The 21970-nt window shown below is 35.7% G+C and overlaps 1 protein-coding gene across 1 annotated transcript; it reads left to right on the plus strand.

Annotated features, from left to right (window-relative positions):
- Nucleotides 1-14738: 14738 nt before the first annotated feature.
- Nucleotides 14739-16201, plus strand: LOC5565823 (ornithine decarboxylase 1). Its single transcript, XM_021837257.1, has 2 exons — nt 14739-15996; nt 16068-16201. The coding sequence occupies exons 1-2, from the start codon at nt 14789-14791 to the stop codon at nt 16177-16179; spliced, it is 1320 nt and encodes a 439-aa protein (XP_021692949.1). The 5' UTR covers nt 14739-14788; the 3' UTR covers nt 16180-16201.
- The last annotated feature ends 5769 nt before the right edge of the window (nt 16202-21970 follow it).

A 21970-nucleotide genomic window follows, 5' to 3' on the forward strand; every position in this document is an offset into this window, starting at 1 on the left:
CCATCATTTTACAAATCTGAAAACAGTTGCGTAATGAGAAAGCGTTGCGTAATGAATCATTACAGCACTGGTTCCAGTTGTGTAATGACTATTCCCGCCCTGCATACTTCAGTGCAGGTAAGTAGGCCATTTCATGACAGATTGACGTGATGGAAAATAGCCTATTACGATGAGAAATTGCAAAAAAAAAACTTGCACGCATCAATGTGTGCGTGATTTTCGGCATAGAAAACGGCTTCTTCGATTATGATAATGTTTGCTGCATTATGATCTGTCATGCATTTGTTCGATAAAAAATAACTGTGCTTATATGTTGGAGCTGTATTTCAATTGGGCCAATGAATTTTGGGGGAAATCCACATATTTCATCATGCTGTGGGAATTGAAAGGGATGCCCGAAGATCTAAATAATCTAGCTTTATTACAACGTTAAAGTGGTGTATTGTTTATTGCAGAAATCAATAATTGTAAAAAAGAACAATTTGAGAGATATCACCGGTGAAACTTCTGAAATTTTTTTGGAGGTATTGCAGGACGAATCACTGATCGTGGAATTGCTCTTGAGGTTCCGGGTTGAATTTGCGACAAAACACTAGGATGTATTTGATACCACTAGAATGTGCAATAAAGGCAATTTTGGAAAATCGGTTCCCAAAATTCGGATTATTTAGTAATGAAAACAATGTTGTTTTAAATGTTTTACCATAAAGCAGTATATTCACTACATTTTTTCACATGTTTTTGGAGGATGTCCAGCTAAAAGTGTCCGGGTTTGATGACTTTCCTTACAAATGTCCCGACAAAATTATTGAAAAAACAATTAATAATATTATTAAAAAAAATGCTTAGGCAATAGATAGCGAGGATTTTTGACAAAATAGGACTTAAATCGTAGCAGGGTATTTCAACCATTGAAATATTCTCCAGATGAATTGTAGAAATTGAAACTGATATGTAAAAGTCCACCAAAATCGATCATAGTGATTCCAAGAACAAATTCGTTTTATGATTTCGCTTCAATTTTTCTTAAGTAATTTTGTATGAAGAAAAATATTACCTAAACTCTAGAGTACATTTTCTGAAGAAAATTCATCATATGTTAAATTCTTAATAAATACCTAAAAAATTTTGCAGTCACCCTTTGAAAATCCTTGACGAATTTTAGCATAATCTATTCCTCAAAGAATATCATAGGGTGGCTTCAGAACTATTGTCAAACAAATCATATGGAAATTAGTCAAAAATATAGTAAGATTTGTTCAACTTTTATCGTGAATTCCTCTTGGAGGACAAATGTTCCTTCTATATCTACTTTTTATTCACAATTTTTCCTAATTTAATTTAAGCTTTAATTCAGGCCTGCCCAACCTTTTTGAACCGGCGGCCAGTACTTATAAATAATATTGCGTAACGGGCCAAAGCATTTTCATCTTTTTTGTTGGATCGAATAAGCAAACAATAAAAATATTCTGGAAAATTCTGTAAGGTTCAGTAATAACCCTTCTCAGTATTCTCTATTGATCTGACGAAAGAGTTGTGTTCAAATTTCGTCAAAATTTAGTTAAAGTAATTTGAAATTCTACTTAGAATTTAATCACAAACCCACCCTCCATTATTTGAAAATCCTGCTTAGGGTTATCCTGAAAATCCTGGTTGACATCCTGCGAAAATGCAATGCAGGTTTCTGAAAGAATTGTTTCTAGGATATCTTCGTAATCGTCAATGTAAAATCTGTGAAATATTTATCCAAAGTTGTATATGAATTCTATTTAGAATTCAGTAAGAAAACCACCTAAGATTCTTTGGAAACCTTATCTAGAATTTTGTGATAATTTCCCAAGTTTCGATTAAAATTTGTGTACAGGATTTTGTGAAAATCAATCCTTTGCAGTGATACTCTGTTTGACTCATTTAGCTTCTTACAATCATGTTAAATTTAAGCTTGATTGACGTTTAGTTTTTTCTTAAAGTCATGGCAGATTGATGTGATCGTAATACTGTGCATTGCGTGAATAATTATCGTGACGGCGATTTAATATCTTCTTTTAAAAAAATACTTGTAGATCGTTGCAGCTACTTCAAATAGTTTTGGAGTCTTCAGCGCGATCATTGCTCGTTCCCCAAGGCATTATCTCGCTTAGACGCCACCAAAACGATTTGATGTAACTGCAACGACCATAAAAAGTCGTGGCGCGAGAATTTTTCGCACTACGCATAATAATTCGAATCATTCTATCTACTTATTACAAAAGTATGGTTTCTCATAATAAACCTCAAATTGTTATTATGTGCAGCATATTTTTAACGCTTATTTACTTCAAAGAAGAGTGCAACTAAATTTTCCAGTTTCAAAATTTTCAAGAACTTCTAGGTTTATTGGGAATCATTTACGAAATCAAGTAAATTTAGATGATTTTAAATTAAAACCCGCATTTCAGTAGCTTGAAATGCAATCAATAATTTAATTGATGATCCTTGGTATATTCCACCTTAATATAAGTGGAATATTCAACGGGCCAGTTATGAGAAGAATCTTCAAAATTTTCGAGAGCCGCACAAAATGAAGTCGCGGGCTGGATGCCCTGCTTTAATTATTCAACAAATTTCTGTAGAAGTTCTTCCAAAACTTTTTTTGCATGTGTTACTTTAGAAATCTGATGCGGATATGGAGTAATTGGTAAAGTAATTTGAAAAGAAATCCCCAAAAATTTATTTAAGTATTCCTGGAGAAGTTTTTGCACCAAAAATGGAGAGTGGATAGATTTCTAGAAGTAATTTGTGGAAGAATCCCGGGATTCACATTTGGAACTTAGAGAATACCTAATGGAATTTTGAGATAATTTGTTTGAGATTTTCAACAATGATTTGAAAAGTCCGTTAGTAAATCTATTAAAAAATTGATCCCCACGAAAATCGTTAGCACTGTTTAAAGAAAAAAATCTCTGGAAAATACTTGGATGAATCTCTGGTGATTTTTTTGAAATAATTCTAGGGCGACATTCCAAAGGAAACCATATAATAATTTTCCAAAGAAATTCCTGAACTAATTGAAACAAACAGTGTCTTTGGAAAAACAGTTGAATGTGTTACGCCAGAAACTTTATAGAAATGTTTGTTTTTTTCTTAAGCAGGCATTCTTAAATAAAGTTTCATATATTATTTTCAAGAGATTTTTGAAGGATTGCAGGGAGCAACATTAAATTGAGCTTTAGAAAAATCATAAAAACATTGAGAATTTTCTGTGAAAAAAATCAGATGGAGTTTTTGTGAAAAATCAGATAGATTTGTGGAGAAGAGTTGTGTTTGATTCTTCGACCTTGACGCTTGCTCCTGCAGTGGCGGGCGATGAGGGCAGGATCAAACATGTCGCGCGTTGTTCTCGTAGTGAAATGAAAAAGCGCCGCGGATCGTTAGTAGTGTTTCATCTATTGATCACGTCACTTGCTCTTGCGTGGGTGAGTGACGAACACTTGTTCAGCAATGATTATCGAATAATATCGCGAATCCGATAAGATGTGATTATATCATGGATCGCATCACCAAACATTGTTAACTCTCAGATCTCTATCTTATCCCTTTAATTCAATATCCTCTACATGACAATTGTGAATATGTAGAGCTATTCTCGGTCTCTAGTAGCAACGGTTGTCTAACTAACATTCCTCCCCTTCTCCGATGACTGTAAAAATGTGGCTAGCTCCGTTATTGACTTTTAAAATTTGAGCTCTCGATTTTTGCACATTGAGAATGGTTAGCTAATCCCAAGCCCCATTTATTAAACCTCTATGCAACTACAATTGTTCTGTTCAATCATGGAGTAGCAACTATGAATTGAACGGTCATCTATGCTCAATGAGCTTATACTCATGCTCAAAAGCAGATAGATCTGTGGAAAACTTCCCTAAGGAATCGCTATGAATAAGTTTCCAATTGAGTTCTGATAATGAAAATCTTGCGAATATAAGGAGGAATCTTTACACTACTACCTCCGTTATTGCAAGAACAGCTGTGTATATACCAGTAGACCTGTTCACTTTTTCTAAGTTACCTTTGCCACATCAAAATCCGAACTAATTTATCAAAACAAGTTATCTGTCCAAAAATGAGCCAATTCGGGAAAGTTTTAAAGGTGTATAAATCGATTTTGTGGTTTTCCTAAATGCGTTCCTGAACATAAAAATATAATTGGAAATGATTCGAAAATACCACTATCCTTTTGCTAACACAATGACCTATCACTTTGCCGAAGACACAAAAGTGTTTTGACCGCTTCTTCATTATGCTTTTAACGTAATTAGCCCAAAAATCTCTAAAAAAGCCATATATATTTCAAGTTTACCATATACATTCCGATAAACATCTTATTATATTTTGTATCCAATTTAACTATATATTTCATCTAAGTGTAACGAACATATCGTTCATGCATCATTTTCATGTAGGAATTGATTTTCATTGAGAAATAATAAAAAAGTATATCACAAAAACTCATAGGGTTGCCAACACGAATACACTCTATGAAAACCACAGTTACCCATGATTTGGACGTCATATCTTAGGACCCTACAGTTCATCACCATCGACTTAAAGTAGGCCACTTTTGTGACCACTGGATATCCTTGAGGGAGGCTGTGATTGGGGATAATTATGTATGAACGTCAAAAAATATCTGTAGTCAAATATCCATTTTAGGTCTACAATAGCCCTATTTGGCACGAAACATGAATAATGAACCGTCACACGATATGTATTGGAGTTCAATTTCAATTGTCCCTTATTACAGGTTCCCTCGGGGACATCCGATGGTCACTGTAGCAGTGTTGATAGACTCACACTCAAAATCTCAATCAATACGCTCTCCCGTGAGAGCAAACTCATTAGAGATCCGCTTCGCAAATCTCACGTTTGAGATTTTGATGCAAAATCAACTCAATCAACTCAAACCGTAAAAAATGATTCAGTCGCAAAACCCGGCAAAAACTCGTGAAATCCGAATGTTGTTGTTTACGTTAGAAAGGATTACTATAATTTTACCGGACTAACAAGAAATTATTGTCGTGTGTGAGTGAACTGTGGAAATACGAGAGAATGAGTCAAAAAAGTGAGTCAACTCATTCATGATTTTTTGACTGCTGAGTTGCATGATTGACAACTCACGCATGAAAAATATCAAGCGTGAGTTGTGAGAAATTGAGTTTTTCACAACACTGCACTGTAGTCGCATGATATGCTTTGGTGTAAAAATCTAAATGTCCCCTATGCAAGGTTCCCCCGGGGCACTTGGCGGCGCCATGAGTGGCCAAATCTGTACAAGACTCATTTTCAACTTATAATAGGGTATTTTATGATAAGCTAGGGAGAAAACAATATTGCGCGAAATATTTTAAGTGAATAAATTGTTTGATCCCGATTCGGATCCACTACCGGCACCGATTCCGGGGAAATGGCCATATCTTGATTGTTTCTGGACCGATCTTAATACTTGGCGCACCAATCGCTTCAGAATTTGATCTTCTGTCTTCATGTGTAGTAAAATTTATATTTTTTAACCGAGATCTTTGCTAAAAACACGTTATAATTTTACTGCATAAGACATGCTTCCGGAAATCCGGATTGTCACCGGTATCCGGTGGTCATGGTTCATCTCCGTGGATGCACCTTAAAACTAGATTAGTTGACCCGTTCATTACTTCTTAAAGAATTGAAATCGGTCAATTTTTGTCAAAGTTACAGCATTCCAAAGTTGGCCCAATTTTTGCCTGTCCCAGTTATTTTGACAACCCCCTGTATAAGTCTCTGGAGAAATGTTTAATAGAATATCTAAAGCATTCCCTGGCAAAATTCTGCAAGAGAATTTTAAGCAATTTGATCAAAATACTTCGAGAAATTTCTGTTATTTTTTTCGGGAAGAGTTCAGTAATAAATGGTGAAGGCGTTATCAGAGAAAGCACTAAAATAGTACAAAAAGAATTCATACAGAAATCCCAGTGCAAATTGTCGGAGAAATCTTTTATGATTGAATATCTGAGAAATTCGTGGAATAATCATAGTCAGTTTATTTTATCTCCAAGAATACAAATCTATGCAAACTACGACATTTGTGAACATCGTGATTATTGCGACCGTAATAACTTTAGTAAAACAAGAATTTGCTCCCTAAAAATAACTTAGCTATGCCAATGCATACAATGATAACGGTTGTCAACTTTACAAAGCCAAATAAGTAATAGCATAGATCACAACACAAATCGTCACAATTGGATCAAATCACATCAAACTAAACATTATGCTTTGGTCACAAACCCAACCATAGCTTACAGTAATGCATTTCCGCGTAAATTACTTCCTTCTCGCTCCGACGAATTCCCGTTGACCAGCAACGGGGTTTTAAATTTGCGAGCACTCGACACCCGGGACGTGAATTCCAATTGGTGTTCCCATTTTTCACACCATTTCCCAACGACAGTTATCCACCTGTTTCCTAGCAAATTACACCAGTGCGCTAATAATGCATCACCGACCGAGCCTCCTTCTAGTCAATGCTTCAACTGTTATGCATAGACACCTAGCTTCAAAATGGTTCGCCGCTTAATCCGTTCGTTACGGAGACAAGCACCGTAAGCAGGAGTAGCGTTGAACTTTGTTTGGATTTTAAATGTTATTTGAAAATGCAAATGTAGCAGGGCGTAATTTTTTTAAAAAAGTAGTTGTACTCATCTGATGTTTTTGTTTTCTGCAAGTTTTAAGCACGTTTAAAGATATTTTAATATATCTGATAAAGGGCAGAGTCGGGTAAAAGTTTATTTTGAGGATTGCTGTCAATGGAATCGTTTCGATGACCATTATTGCCCAGTTTTACGGTACCCAGTTGGTCGTGTCACCATTGCACCGTGCGCTTGTTGCTCAATCACATTTCACAGCTCATTTGCATCCCAAGAAAACGGCAAGTCACACACTTTGAGCTATGGAAGTGCTTTGGCATCGGTACCTATCGCTAGCCATAATTCCCAAGACAAAGCCGCTCGATGCTTGTGACCGTGAACCGTCAAATCTGTGTGCAGTGTTTCTCTCTCGCTAATCGACTGTAATTGACACCCAGATGGATGAGAGTGCCAACTGCCAGGGAGACTGGACTGGAGCTCACACGGTCCGATTTGGGCTGCGCTATGCGCAAAGTTGGACTCCAGCAGAGGAGCTAAAATCAGAGCATTCAAAAGGCGAATGCGGGCCTTAAGGTGCTTCCCAGATCGTTAGTTTAAGAAAAAATCAGGGACCAATATTATACAATATTTTTTTTCCATCTGACTTACTCAAGTTTCCTCAGGCATGTCAAAATTCTTTGTTTGCGGATGACACAGTCCAAAGGACGTAGCTTGCGTGTCATCTGTAGTAGATTGTAAATTGGATGTTTTCTTCATACTTGCAAAAATGACACATTTCTCCTTATGCTTCCAAAACTCAACTAATAATTTTCCCACATAAACCAAAAGCACATTAATGAAACCTTCAAGTAGACATGTTGTCACGATGAGAGGGGTTCCAATAAATTTGTCAGATGAAGTTAAGTATCTTGGGCTCATGCTAGATAAGAATTTAACTTTCAAAAATCATATTGAGGGCATTCAAGTCAAATGTCAGAAATATATAAAATGCTTGTATCTACTTACTAACAGAAAATCGAAACTTTGCTATTTGGAGCATTTGGAGCGAAAAACAAGCATTTGATTTTCAAACAAATTTTCAGGCCAGCCATGTATTTTTGACCAAAGAAAATCAAATTTGGATGAGATTTTTTCCTGATAACAACGGTCAAGGATCAACCGTGGGCTCAAATTCGAAACGTAAGAATACCATGCTGCGATTCTTCTTGTCTACCGACTAGAGCGAAGGCTATCTCGCATCGAGCCCGAGATTCGATTTTATCTCGAGATTGATCCATCATCAATAAAAGCCGTGACCGCCCGAAACGGCTTCGTTGCGCCCTGTTGTTGGCCCATCAGTCAGTGACGGAAAGGTGATTTATGATAATCGAATGGAGCAAACTATTATTTCTAGAAAGCAGGGAACCACGCTGCCTGCCCTGTGGTTTGCATTGTGCGGTCAATGGAATGGGAGGAGAGGCGAGTGAGGCCAAAGACAGATGAGAAATAGTTCAACAATGGTTTCCTCGGGATCTTTGCGCATCTCGTTCAGTACAAATTCATGATAAAAGCTTTTAGTTCGGAATACCGACACGTTTGGTGCAAAAGAAAATGCCGCCATTAGCAAATTTGTTTGATTTAACTGATTAATAAGCAAATTGGAAGCGACTGATGCGGTGTCACTTTGGAGACGGTTTTGTATGATGTTTTGGTGAAAGTATAATTGAATTGGCACAACGTTAGCGAAACTGAAGAAGATGGCCCTGAAATATTAACAAATAGAGAGGCTTTCACAATGCATTAATCGATTCATCTACCCTTTGAAGTGAAAAAAAATAAAGCTTCGGCATCTCTTAATACTTTTTCTTCTTCTTCTTCACATTACGTCCTGCCTGGAACAGAGCCTGCTTCTCAGCTTAATGAGCACTTCCCCAGTTATTAACTGAGAGCTTTCTTCGCCAAAGTTGCCATTTTTGCATTCGCATATTGTATGCAGGGCCGCATTTGTGGGGAGGCCGAGGGGGCATGGCTCCCACAAATATAACTTCACTGCTAAAAATATATACTTTTGAAAAATAACTTGGAACCAATAAGACGACACCAACTTGTTAAAATCAAATCAAACGATATAAGAAATTCGAAGAGGTTCCATTAATTTTGAATGTACTTATGAGCTATGGCCATGTAATTTCCCCTGACTTCACCAACTATAATGTTTTTAATACAATCAAGCATGGTTTTATACATCTGCAGATAGATAAGGAAGATTTGTATATTAAGATATGGCTTAAACACAAAACATTTATACCGTAAACATTAATAAATTAACAGCGAAGCACAAGGCTTCTTCAAGTCAAATAATAGTACCGTTTTGTCTCCAATTCGGAACATGACTCATACTCCGAACACTCGCCTTTTTACAGCGATTTTGCAAGAAAACCAATCACATTTTTTCCACAGGTTGATTATTCTTTCTATGATTCAAGTCCTTTACATTTAGAAGTTGTAAAAATATCAATATTTGCCTTTGAAATCGCCACTGTATAGAATATGAAATCATCAAATTCACAAATCTGTGAAACATGTTCAGTACTGGACAGAATAAAGTTCTAAGATGGTTCAAAAATCGTTTTTGCTCCACACCGCTCATTCGGTTCTGCACCAAATTCTAAGTGTCCTCCCTTGTGCAGACTCAGCTTTCATGAGCTCAATTTTTTTAGAGGACACTCAGAATAATGTCTAGAACAGAATGAGCGATGTGAAGCAAAAACGATTTTTGAACTCCCTAATAAAGTATGCATTGATCGTTTTTCATGCAAAATGGTCTATTTTTTCTACTTAATCATCTTTTTCTCAGCCTCAAACGCCATTGGGCATAACGTAGCCAAATTCATTTGATTTTTTGTTTACAAAATCACATTCGCTTCGTAACGTTCTATAATAGTTTTGTAATGGTCAAGTTTGTCTGGATTTCGGCTTCTAGTGGTCCGATTGATCAGATATTTTCACTGCAGCTCAGAAAAAAACATGTATTTTACAATATTTATTACCCAAATTTTGGAATTTTATCTAAATATTTCTATTCTATTCTATTCTAAGTGCTTGACAGCCAATATTGAAAAGCATCCTGGAAATACTGAAATTTCTTCCAGTATGTTCTTGGGGTTTTAAGGTAATTCAAAAACTACTAGCGATCAGATTGTTCACGAATGAATAACATGATAGATAAAAAATAAAATGAAAATATTGTGCGGGAAGAAACGGGGACAACCGAACCAATCGTTCCATTTAGGGAGATAGGCAAAATCGTTGGGAGTGGCGTTGCTAAGAAAGTTAATGCGCACTCCATTGTTGTCTGTCCTTTTGCTAGGGTGGTACACAGGTATTTCTCGCGCATGTATCCTGGCTCTAAAGCCTAGGCTTAAGCGCCCTTACTCGCTCTCTGAAACGAAAAGAAAAATACCTATGTTGTGTATGTTAGTGAACTATAGCGAACACACGCAAAAATGCCACAAATTCTCAAAGTGGCATTTTGGACCACTTGCCCATATTTGTTATGATATGTAAATAAAACTTTAAATAATAATAATTGTACAAATCAGAACAATCTTACTGAGTTTATCGAAGACCACGGTGGAGCACATCGCCATGTAAGCTTCCATCTACTGCGCCTCCATCCCCTTTTACTCATGCGAGAAAACGCTCACGAACAACCAGAGCCACCTAAAAAATTTTCGCACAGAACGACACAAGTTATCTTAAATATTAAAATTCTGCGAAGAAAAACACTCTAATCACGTTGAAAAAAAAAATCCATAGGATATCGGCAAGTGGCATAGCACCATCAGCCGATTATGTTTAATACCAGCCGAATTGAAAATAACGCGAAACCGAGATAAAAGTGATAGAAAATTCAAAACGCTGCCGAAATCTCCTGAATTTTATCACAATATGTATTGCACAAGATTTTAAACTATTAAAAATCTTCCATTTTGCGAAATTAGCGTAAATTTTATTTTTTGGTAAATAGTTTTAACGTAATCTGTGTTGAAAATGTTTCCTTCGAAATGAATCAACACGTATTGTTAGCAGCTTCGTTTAAGCAGCTTCAATGCTGTCACAGTAACGTTTATTTTAATAATAATCTTAACTTAAATAACAATTGGTTACATTTCAGTGAACGAGTCAATGGATTTTTGAAGGTTACATCTTCCACAGAACGACTAACTCATATTGAACTTCAACTGTTTATACTAACCAATCTTCTCTTTGATTCTATATGACTGTGTTGCCAGTTTCAAACATCAATCGCCATCACAACATTCAGTATTACTGAAAAACATTCTTCTAATTACTTAAGTGCCTTATAGAACTCCACAATTTTGCAGAAGGGCAAACTGCAATGCGTATTTCATTCTGCCCAGTAATGTAAAATCTTCCACAATTTAAAATATTATGCACAACCTAAATCTTTACCTAAAATTAAACTCCGCTACTTCTCAAGTTTTGACATTTCTTTACCTAATAATATCATTAAGTCTTGTTTTACTTCTGAACCCAAGTAATATTAATTAAGGTTTCAATGCAGTTTGAAACTAATTTGTGACTACTACAACATCTTCTTAGAAAATTTTCTCTAGTCCGTTAGAATAATTCTTAAAAAGGCCCCCATGAATTACTGGCTCCGTAGTCCCCATATTTGTAAATCCAGCCCTGATCTTGTGGCAAGTGCGATGATACTCTATGCTCGGGGAAGTCAAGGTAATTTTCATTAATAAAAGATCCAGGACCAACCGGGAATAGAATCCAGGTACCTTCAGCATTGCTTTGCTTTGTAGCCGCGTACTCTAACCACTCATCTAAGGAAGGCCCCTGCATACATATTTAACAGTTTAAAAAATGTGTGTGACTATGCAATATGTGACGAAACGTTCGATTAAGCACTTAGCCAACTGAATCGACTATTCAACATATTTGTGTAAATTTTATTTACCGAATAACAATTAATATTGATAAATCGTTAGAGTGATATAGTGCCAGAGATTAATGGATTATTACTTGTGGTTTTAAAACTTTATCATAATTAGAAAAGTAAAGGATATCAACATACAATCGGTTCATAAAAAATAAGGGTTATGCGAAAAATAGTGTTTAAATTTTCTATTGGAGGTTTTGGTAAAAACAATTTAGTTCTTCAACCATAAGCATTTTGTAAGATCTTATATTTTAAAATATAGAATAATCAAGCTGTATACTTTATATGATAAACAGTACCTAAGGTAAAGATGCATCGAAACAAAACCTTAAATTTTCAGGAGCACTAATCCAGCGTATGACCAATTGATTAATTTTTCAACCCAAACCGCTGTCTGGTTCTCTAGATTTATCCTCTTGAAAATTTAAGGTTTGGCTACGATGCATCTTCACTTTAAGGCGAAGTAGACTGTCATTGAAATTTGTACGCGTCGTTGATGATTGTTGCTAATTCATCTCACGATTTCGAATCAAAGAAAATCAGTTGGTTTTGCACTGACACAGCTTAAAAAGTATCAGCATACTTTATGCATGTTAGCGCGTACACTGATACTTTTTCAAGTCAATATAAACTATCAAGACTGAGTTTTATCACTTTGAAATGCAAGCAGAAAAGTCATCATTGTTGTCAAAACGAATGACGGGCTACTAAGCCTTAAAAATAATGATTCCTCAAAACTTCTTCAATCCACTCAGAAAAAAGTAAACTGTACTTTCGCCTCATTTTAGCTGCACATCAGTCCCATGTGACGTAAAATTGTATGCTTCAATTGTATGACGCAGCCGGCAACAGATGAAAATCAGAGTTTAGCAATCGGTAGATCAAGTTCTTAAAACTAATAAAAAGATGTTAAAGTTTGACTAGGATTTGAATCATGGTCTAGCAAATGTGAGTTGCGATACCTCTCGATCATCTCACCAAGCTAAAAGCAGTAAGTTGAATTCGCTACATGTTGTTTTTTTCGTTGTTACTCGAAATGGGTTTCTTGGCGTTCTCATCGATCGAACCCAATTATGTTGTGAGCGGAATATAGTTGTAAAATGCCCAAGTAACAATATACAGTAATGACCTGATTTTGTCTATCCCTGATTTTATCTACCCCCAATTTTAGCATACTTTTTTGCCCGATTTTGTCAGCCTTAAATTTTTCATTTATTTCAATCAGACTAAACACGTCTATACTAGCAATATTGGATGCATAAAGTCAAATATGACATTGGCCACGTCTTTACAATTAACTAGAGACCGAAATTTTGGAATTTGAACGAAACTGATCAATGTTACCTTGAATTACTGTACATAGAAAATGGATGTCAATATTAACAAAATCATAAAATTAAGTCTTCAAGTTAAAATAAAACTCAATAAAACAAATGATGAAAAAACCATAATTGAGATCGAAAGGCAATGTCCTTGGCTAGCGTTTCATACAAAACGCGACAGAAGAGGATAAAGTGGATTAGTAATTGATTAAAGAAAAAAATGAATAAAGAGGATCATTGAAGCTACAATTTGTTCCGGCCTTATTGATAATATTGATCGCAATTATCGTTTCTTAAAAACACAGAATTATGAATTTCAATAGCCCAGTTCGCTACAAGTTGGAGTTGTCACTCGAATTGTCAATTTAAAGATAAAAGGTGTAAGAGAAAGGGTTTCTTGTTCTAGCGAGTTGTAAGAACGAATATAATGAAGCAACTACAACTACAAAGTAAAAGGAAACAGACCAGTCTGGGATTGAGCCCATGACCTGTAAAGCAGAAGAATATAATGTTTGGCACTACTGCCATCGGGTCAAAATGAATCATCAAATGAAAATGTTGTAGCAATGTAATGCGATTATTTTTTTGAAGATAATAAAGAATAAGGTACCCCGGGGCAAGTAAAACCTAAAAAAGGAAAGTGCAAACAATTTGTCCAATATAATTTTCAAATGTCAATATTTTGAAAATCCAACAGCACAGTCATACTTTGGCAACACATTTGCTGGTGTGTGCATGAATTTGATTGAATAATTTCAATATAACGAAAACCTTAGAAAAAAGTTCTGAAAAGAGTCATTTGACGCAGTTACCTCGCTAAACGGAGCAAGTGGGATTCATCCAGTTTCATGTGTTAGTCCACATTAGTATGTCAACCATTGAAATAATAGGATTGATGATTCATAGATTTTTAATATTGAGTACATATTTGATGTTCATAAGAGATCAATCATAAAATACGATCGCATGCAGCAAATGGTTATGAAAATAATATTTTTTGTACTAATTACATTCCGTTTCATTATATCTTCGAATTTCGACGGAAAGTCCCACCTACCCGGATTCTCACCAGGGTCCCTTACATAAGTAAGATCTTATAATAATAAATCTTCGAGCTGTTTAGTAGAATACCTATAAGTAGATGAAAAAAACGAATTTAGTACTATACCATTTAATTCCACTAGAGTTTGTATCCTTTGACAGATACGCGTATTTCGACCTCAACTGTAAGGCCGTCTTCAGTGTCGTGTACTAGACTCGACTAGATATTATAACTGAATTTCGTTATAACGGCATATTTCGTAGTGATAAAATGGACAAAATCAGTACAACGCAAATATTGGCAGTTCCTAAAACAAATGTTAAACCAAAATCAAACATTACTAAACTCAAAAATTTGAAATCACTTATAAAAATTTAAAATTTCTGCGTATGTGAATAGTATGTTGATTTGTAGCTTCAATGACTCGATGACCTTGAATATATAACTGTGCATTTCACAGATAATATAAGAATATTCAATATTCTTGGGATGGCACTCGATTTGATCTGGTTTTCAACTGACCAACAATAAAAGTCAACAACCTGTTGATAAATTCAATTATCTTTCAATTTACTCATCCAGTGTCAGCATAGACCAAACCCCCATCAATATTTAGCACGCGTCATAGCATACCTACGAACATCGCACGCCTCGCAGCGTCTTATCTTATCGCACGCACATTGCCATACAGGAAGAGCTCGCGACCCGAGCCGATATTACTCTACGCATCAGCTGACGCTTTCGTTTTGCCAAAATTAGAACGCTCATCAAAAATCAGTCGCCACCCTGTCGCCGCTCAGCTCGCATCATGGATATTCTCAGTGTGCTCAAAAGCCGGTTGGAAATCGTAGACGATTCCGTCACATCGAAGGAACTTGTTGATCGTCTGGTGGCCCGAGGTCCACTGGAGGAATCGCTTCACCTGACCGAGCTGGACACCCTCGTCAAACGGCACTACCAATGGCTGAAGCATCTGCCAAGAGTCCGTCCGTTCTATGCCATCAAAAGCAACGATGAACCATCGATTGTGGAGACGACCATTCTGCTTGGCTGTGGTTATGATTGTGCTTCCACCGGAGAGCTGAAACGGATTCTGGGATTCCGGGTGGAACCGGAACGAATCATGTTCGGACAGCCCATGAAGACGATTGAATCCCTGGAGCTTGCGAAGAAGATGAAGCTCCGAACAGTTTTTGATACCGAGGATGAACTGAGGAAGATTCATCAGTACTATCCGGAAGCGAATGTAGTGATAAGATTTCGGCTTGAAACGGCGGAGGATTCACTGAATTTAGGAATTAAATTTGGATGCGAGGTGGATGTGGAGGCCAGGGAGCTGCTGGACTTGGCGAAGGAGCTGGGCATAAACGTCATTGGGTGGTGTTTCAATTTGGGTCATGCGTGTATCAATCCGAAGAATTTCTATACCGGGATCAAGAAAGGAAAAGCTTTGACGGATTATGCCGAATCATTAGGATTCAAATTCAACCTGATCGATTTGGGTGGAGGATTTTCAGGAGACAAAGATGTCTCAATTGAACAATACGCAGAGCAAATCAACAAAGGCTTGGACGAGTTCTTCCCAGCAGAACTGGGTTATATGATAGTAGCTGAGCCAGGGCGGTACTATAGTGCGGCAGCAGTGACGGCTGTAGTTCCGATTCATGGAAAGCGATTCATTCGAAGCAAAGACAATCCAAACGACATTGAGAAAGTGTTCTACTACTTCAACGATGGCATCTACGCAACGTTCTACAGTGCCAAGTACAGAGGAAAAGCGGTGAAGCCCATCGTTTGGAAACAGCTCAACGAATGTGGACCGACAAGGAAGACAACTTTGTACGGTCCAACCTGTGATGGAATTGACTTTTTTGCGAAGGACATTGAGATGCCCGAACTGAATGTGGCGGATTTCGTGGTGTTTGAAAACCAAGGCGCGTACTCTAGGGTGCACGCGTGCAGGTTTAATGGGTTTTCTCCACCAAAGCCGGTGATTTTCGTGCGGCAGAGTGTTTGGTAAGAGTGAATAAAAAATTAAGCGCTTAATTTTTTTTCGAAATGATAAAAATTTGATATCATATTTTCAGGGCACTATTGGAGGAAGCGTCTGAAGGCGATGCCACAAAGGTAGTTCAGGAGAGCAAGTACTTGCTGGAAAATATTGAGTTCGAAAAGTTATCATATGCGTCAATAAATTAACGAAGTTTTGAACTTAACAGTATGTTAAATGTTCCATATTTATTTGCCGTGAAATCAATTTTTGTCTTCTGCTTTTGTTTCTGTCTGGCATATCGGTCCCACTGGAACAGAGCCTTGGTTCCGTTTGGTGTTCTTACGAGTACTTCCACAGTTAATAACTGAGAGCTTTGTCAATTGACCATCTGTTCATGTGCATATCGTTGCCAAACGAAAATCCTCTATGCTACAGATTGTTGGGCCTCAACGCATTACTGTTCTTCTTCTTCTTGGCATTAACGTCCTCACTAGGACATAGCCAGCTTCTCAGCTTAGTGTTCTTATGAGCACTTCCACAGTTATTAACTGAGAGCTTTCTTTGCCAAAGTTGCCATTTTCGCATTCGTATATCGTGTGGCAGGTACGATTATACTCTATGCCCAGGGAAGTCAAGGAAATTTCCATTACAAAAAGATCCTGGACCGACCGGGAATTGAACCCAGACATCTTCAGCATGGCTTTGATTTGTAGCCGTGGACTCTAACCGCTCGGCTAAGGAAGGCCCATTACTGTACGTTTGGTAATTTGCAAAGCTGCTAATATAATTATAAGGTTATTCATGTTTAACTGAAAAGATAGAATTTGATCGTTACTTTTTTTATTAAAATGACGGAGTCATAAATCAGCTTCTTAATAAATTTGTTTGGATGGTCAAGATATAGTTGCACAATCTTGAAATGACATGTTTTGGTGAAGTATCCGGAATAATTTTGGCCGTTATTCTTGACAATACTGCACATTGGTCCCAAAGCCATATCTAGTTAGACAAAAATGATTGCGTCTGAACCGTCAATTTTAAATACAGTCATCTCTCCCTTACTCGATATTGAAGGGACCATCGAGTTAGGGAGGTATCGAGTTACAGAACACAAAACCAGTGCAACTGCGATCCAAGGGACCATCGAGTTAGCCATGAAAACCAACTTTTACTATGGTTCTCTAACTCGATATCGAGATACGGAATATCGAGTAAGGGAGAGTTAACTGTACATGGTATTTTCGGCAAAGTTTTTTCATATTTTTCAGACATTTTTTTCAGTGATGTGAAATAAAGGTGGCCGTTTAGGCCTACACAATAGTCTACAATGTTTTAGAACAACCAATTTGGAGCCACTTTCCCCAAGAACCCAAATTTCTATCCCTTAAGGTTCGCGAGTTATGATTTTATTAATACAAACTAGTTAGGGTGATACTGAAAAATCAGTTTTTTTCTTGATAACTTTTTATACAATAATTTCTCGCAAAAACTTTGTTCCGAGCTTTTTGCTGAAGAAGCTACAGTTCTGTCTCTTATGGTTACAGAGTTATCAGAGATTTTGTTGAAATGGTTGCTCTCAAATGCCGATATCTCTGAAAGGCGCAAACGGATTCTAAATCTTTTGTCGCCATTAGAAAGATTTTTTTTCTGTTTATGGTGAAAAAACTGTAAAGACGGTTTTTGTTTAAATATATTTACGAAATTTTGAAAATAATATGGTTTTAAACGAAAATCATCCATAACTTGAAAAATAATCGGGATAGCCCTTTAGTGTCTGCAGCAAAAATGTTCAAAATTGAATGTTCTGAAAGTGTTTTATACACACTGTTCATAAAAAATTATCGCTTTAAGGTAAATTTACCATTCACCGAAATTTATATGGTAAAAAGAACTTGTTGCTCCAAATCGGTTATTTTTTGGGTTCGATTCTGGTTTCGGGTTTGAAAACCCGAGACCCCACCATCTCTAATATAATCAGCATGAGCATTAGGGTGCATCTTTTTTTCACATGTATTCGAAATCAGTCTAAAAAACCATTGGAAGCAAAATCATTTCACGAGACTTTCTCGAAAACCGAAAAGTGCTATCTCTTATATTGATGAACTAAAGGATAAGTAACCCTTCAAAAATCATGTTTTCTATATAAATTTTGAACTTTATTTCTAATGCCATAATATTCGACTGTAATAAGTTGATAATAAATTGGCTACTCCTCATATCGGAAGTAGCGTACAGTAACGATAGCGCTGGTAAAAATGGGGAAGATGCTACTCGGTTTAGTGCCTGAACGACTATAAAAGCTTTGAAAGATTTGATAGCTATCAATGGCTCCGCTTAGATACGTAGCGAAGTCTATCATGTTGATTTCCTAGGTTTGAAAAATTTCAAAAAGAGTAAAACAGTATTTAGTTTAAGATCGAAATTGAGTCCTTCAATACTACCGCGGTGGGTATATAATTAAGAAATAATAAGCCTGACAGAATTCAATAGACTATAAAAAAAATCCAGTGAATTGCACGGAAAATGCATCTTTCCCTCAGAAGTAATGTCAAATTCAAACTAGAACAGTAAAAATTATAAAAAATCACTTTCGTTTGAAATGGTCAAGAAGTAAAATATCAATACAAAAGAAAAAATGTAACAGATAAAAAAATATAATTGAAAAACATAATTTACCTTAAAGAAAGCATTATTACCAATTAAACAAACTGCAATGGATCCCTCTTAATCCCGCAATTATTTCTGCAAATATGAAAAGGGAATAGGGTACAAAATAGCATGATGCTACTACTTACAACTCTACAATATATGCACACTTAAATTTGATGTGAAAAAATGAGAAAAGCGTTCGTAAATCTTTGAAATGAAGGGAAAGCGCATTGGTGCCTTCGGCAAAAAAGTGAATTCTTACAGCAGCTTAGACAGTGTGGAACGTGGAAAAAATGTGTACATTCAAATTCAAAAGTTATACAGAAAAATTGAGCTTTGATATTTATCATTTTTACCCCCTAAGTTTATAAGTATAAGAAATAATACTTATCCGTCTTTGAGAAAGTCTTATGAAATGATGTCGCCTACAATGTTTTGTTTAACAGTTTTCAATTTTGAACCTTTTTTCAGTGTCCAAATTAAATACTCAAAAAATAATCAAACTTTGTGAAACATGTCGAAACGCTAAACCCAATAGTTGCAGCACGAACACATATGTTCTACTTTTTATTTCATTCCTCTATGCACCACCTCAATGTTTTCGGCTCAAATTTTGAGATATGACTTTTTTTATATTATATGAAATTTTGAGTTTGAGAACTTTTGAAAAAAATAGAAATATAAGGGGCATAAGCATGAGCTCTAGGGTGCGCCTTGTATTTCGTAAATTCTAAAAAACCAAAAATTCGTGTGCTAAATATAAATTTCATGAAAAGTGAAACCTGAAATTTAGAGTTAAACATACTAAAATTTAGAAGTGGCTTACGCGACTGGAAGATAAAATTTTATGTAATAAACCTTCAGTGAAGTTTAAATAACTTTGATATCTTTCAATAAACTTTGAAACTTCCAACACCAGTTTCTTTGAAACCAAAAAATAAACTTTGTTTGGCCATAACTTCATGAATACAAAATCGATTTAAAATATTTTTAAAGGCTTCCAATGTTGGTCGTTTTTCAACAATTAGAAAAACGCATATAGATAAAAAATCGTTTTGACTTAGTTATTCGACAGAAATTGCCCGAAAATATAGAATATTAACAAAAAAATGCGTAATTTGTTCATTTCCCGCTGAATAAATGTTAATACAATAGCTGCAACACGTTTTTCTCGCGTTTTGAATCTTTCAAATGGTCTTAGAAACAATTTTGATTAGGTTTATAACAAACAAATTTTTGCATTTAATGAAATATGTGTGTATTATCGAAAGATGCTTACTCGCTGTGGGATGCTGCACAAACTTCAATAAAATAGTAGATATGTAATTGCTGCCAATAAAAGTTTAACAAATCATAAGAAATTTATTTTTCCACCAAAAATCATGTTTTCGAGAATTTTTTGGTGAATAGCTAAGTCAAAACAAATTTTTAATTTTGTATGTTGTATACACAATTCAAAAACAACTTAAATTATTCAAAAAGCATGCAGACTTGATGTTCTACAAGTTTTCCATATATTAATTTTGAAGAGATTGATGCATAACGTTTAAGAATTGGTTGGAAAATAACAAACTAATGAAGACTTCACTGAAAGTCATACATTAAAACTTGAAAATGCACATTAAAGTCGCTTGCGCCACCTCAAAATCTGAATATTTTCGGCTCAAACTTTGAGGTTTCCAATTTTATGTGATGTTAAATTAAAACAGTACCTTAATGTTTGGTTTTAAGAACTGTAGACGAATAAGCCGCACCCTAATGAACATAAATGACCGCGTCATAGTTGCACTCCGTGATTTACCAGAGCAATCGCAGGTGCACAGAGTTTCAATGAATGGTGCTTGTGGGATTAGCTTATTATTCAAAGTGCACAAATCGAAAGCTCAAATTTAAAAATCGATAGCGGCATCGGCCACGTCCAAATGGACATCGGAGAAGGGTGGGAATGTAAGTTGATTGATCATTGTTATTAGAGACCGAAAATAGCGCTGCAACTCCACAATTGTCACGGAAAAAAGTAGTGGGTTTGTGGGATATGGTAAACAGAGATGAAACAACTGTGATTTCTGGGACAAAATGAGATTAAGAAGATCGAAAGGTAGGGGAAACACTGTAACGAACATTTAATTGACACTGATACTGCTAGGCATGCCAGCATATTTGACACATTCGACATTTTTTGATAATTTCGAGTTAATACCGTGAAGAGCCATCTAATAATACATACTTTCGATCAACTTACTGCAATCTGTAAGATTCTATGATGTTCTTACTGATGAAATTAAGTGGAATAAATTAATAACTTGAAAAATATAACAGAAAGGGTTTTGGTGTTTTCTGAACATTTGTTTTTATGGTCATGGCGCGTTATATGCAAAAATGTCCTAAACGCGGAATTCGCTCTCAAACTTTTTATTTCAAAAGATATTGTTGCGCTATGTTCTACAATATTGAATCTTGTTGAAAATATGAAAACTTTGTAGAACATCATTTTTTTCTATATCTAATAGTTTGGGAGTTAGGTCACTTTTAAAGTTTATGGTCAGAAATCGATTTTTCCTCAATACTAACGAAAATATCAATCTTACAGGCCTGCAGTTTTAGCTATGAGAAAAATACACATTTTCTCTGAAGACGTCATACCTCTAAAATTTTCATATGAAGAGATATAAGCGTTTTTGTAATTTTTTCATCAACTTTTCCAAGCGCCACATTTCAAAATGGCGCAAGTGAAATCAAAAACTTTTACCGATACTTAAATAAAGATATCTCAAAGTGTATTTTGAGAAACTTTGGTGATAGTATTTTTTGATATTCTCTAATAAATGCATTTTGAATTATGCCTCATATTTACTTAAAAAAAACAAGTTTTCCGACGTCTTGAGATACTTTTTCAACTACAGTCGAATATTTTATAATATATTCATAGAGAATGAATTGATCTTAGCGTGAACAAGAAGATTGTAGATGTTAATCATGCCACTTTTTATTAATATCGGTAATAATTTAACTTTACAGAAAAGTTCAGCCTTTTAATTAACGTAAAATGGGGTGAAGTTGATCACTTTCGAGCGATTCTGTTCTGTAGCTCCTAGTAGAATGCATGTATTATTATCCAAATATTTTTAACACATGTACTGGTTGGATATCTATCAAATTACACAAACGAAATTTCGACGAAATGTTCACTTAATAACAAAATCATTTATTTTAAATCAGAAAGTGAAGTTTTTGATTCCGGGGTGAAGTTGATCAATTATTGCGATAAGTTTCCTAAAATAAATAGATATGCTATTCACTAAATTTGGGGTCACTGAATCTGGATCAATCCTCAAAAAGCTTACAACT

The sequence above is a fragment of the Aedes aegypti genome, chromosome 1 (genome assembly GCF_002204515.2).
Source record: "Aedes aegypti strain LVP_AGWG chromosome 1, AaegL5.0 Primary Assembly, whole genome shotgun sequence".
Taxonomy (NCBI): domain Eukaryota; kingdom Metazoa; phylum Arthropoda; class Insecta; order Diptera; family Culicidae; genus Aedes; species Aedes aegypti.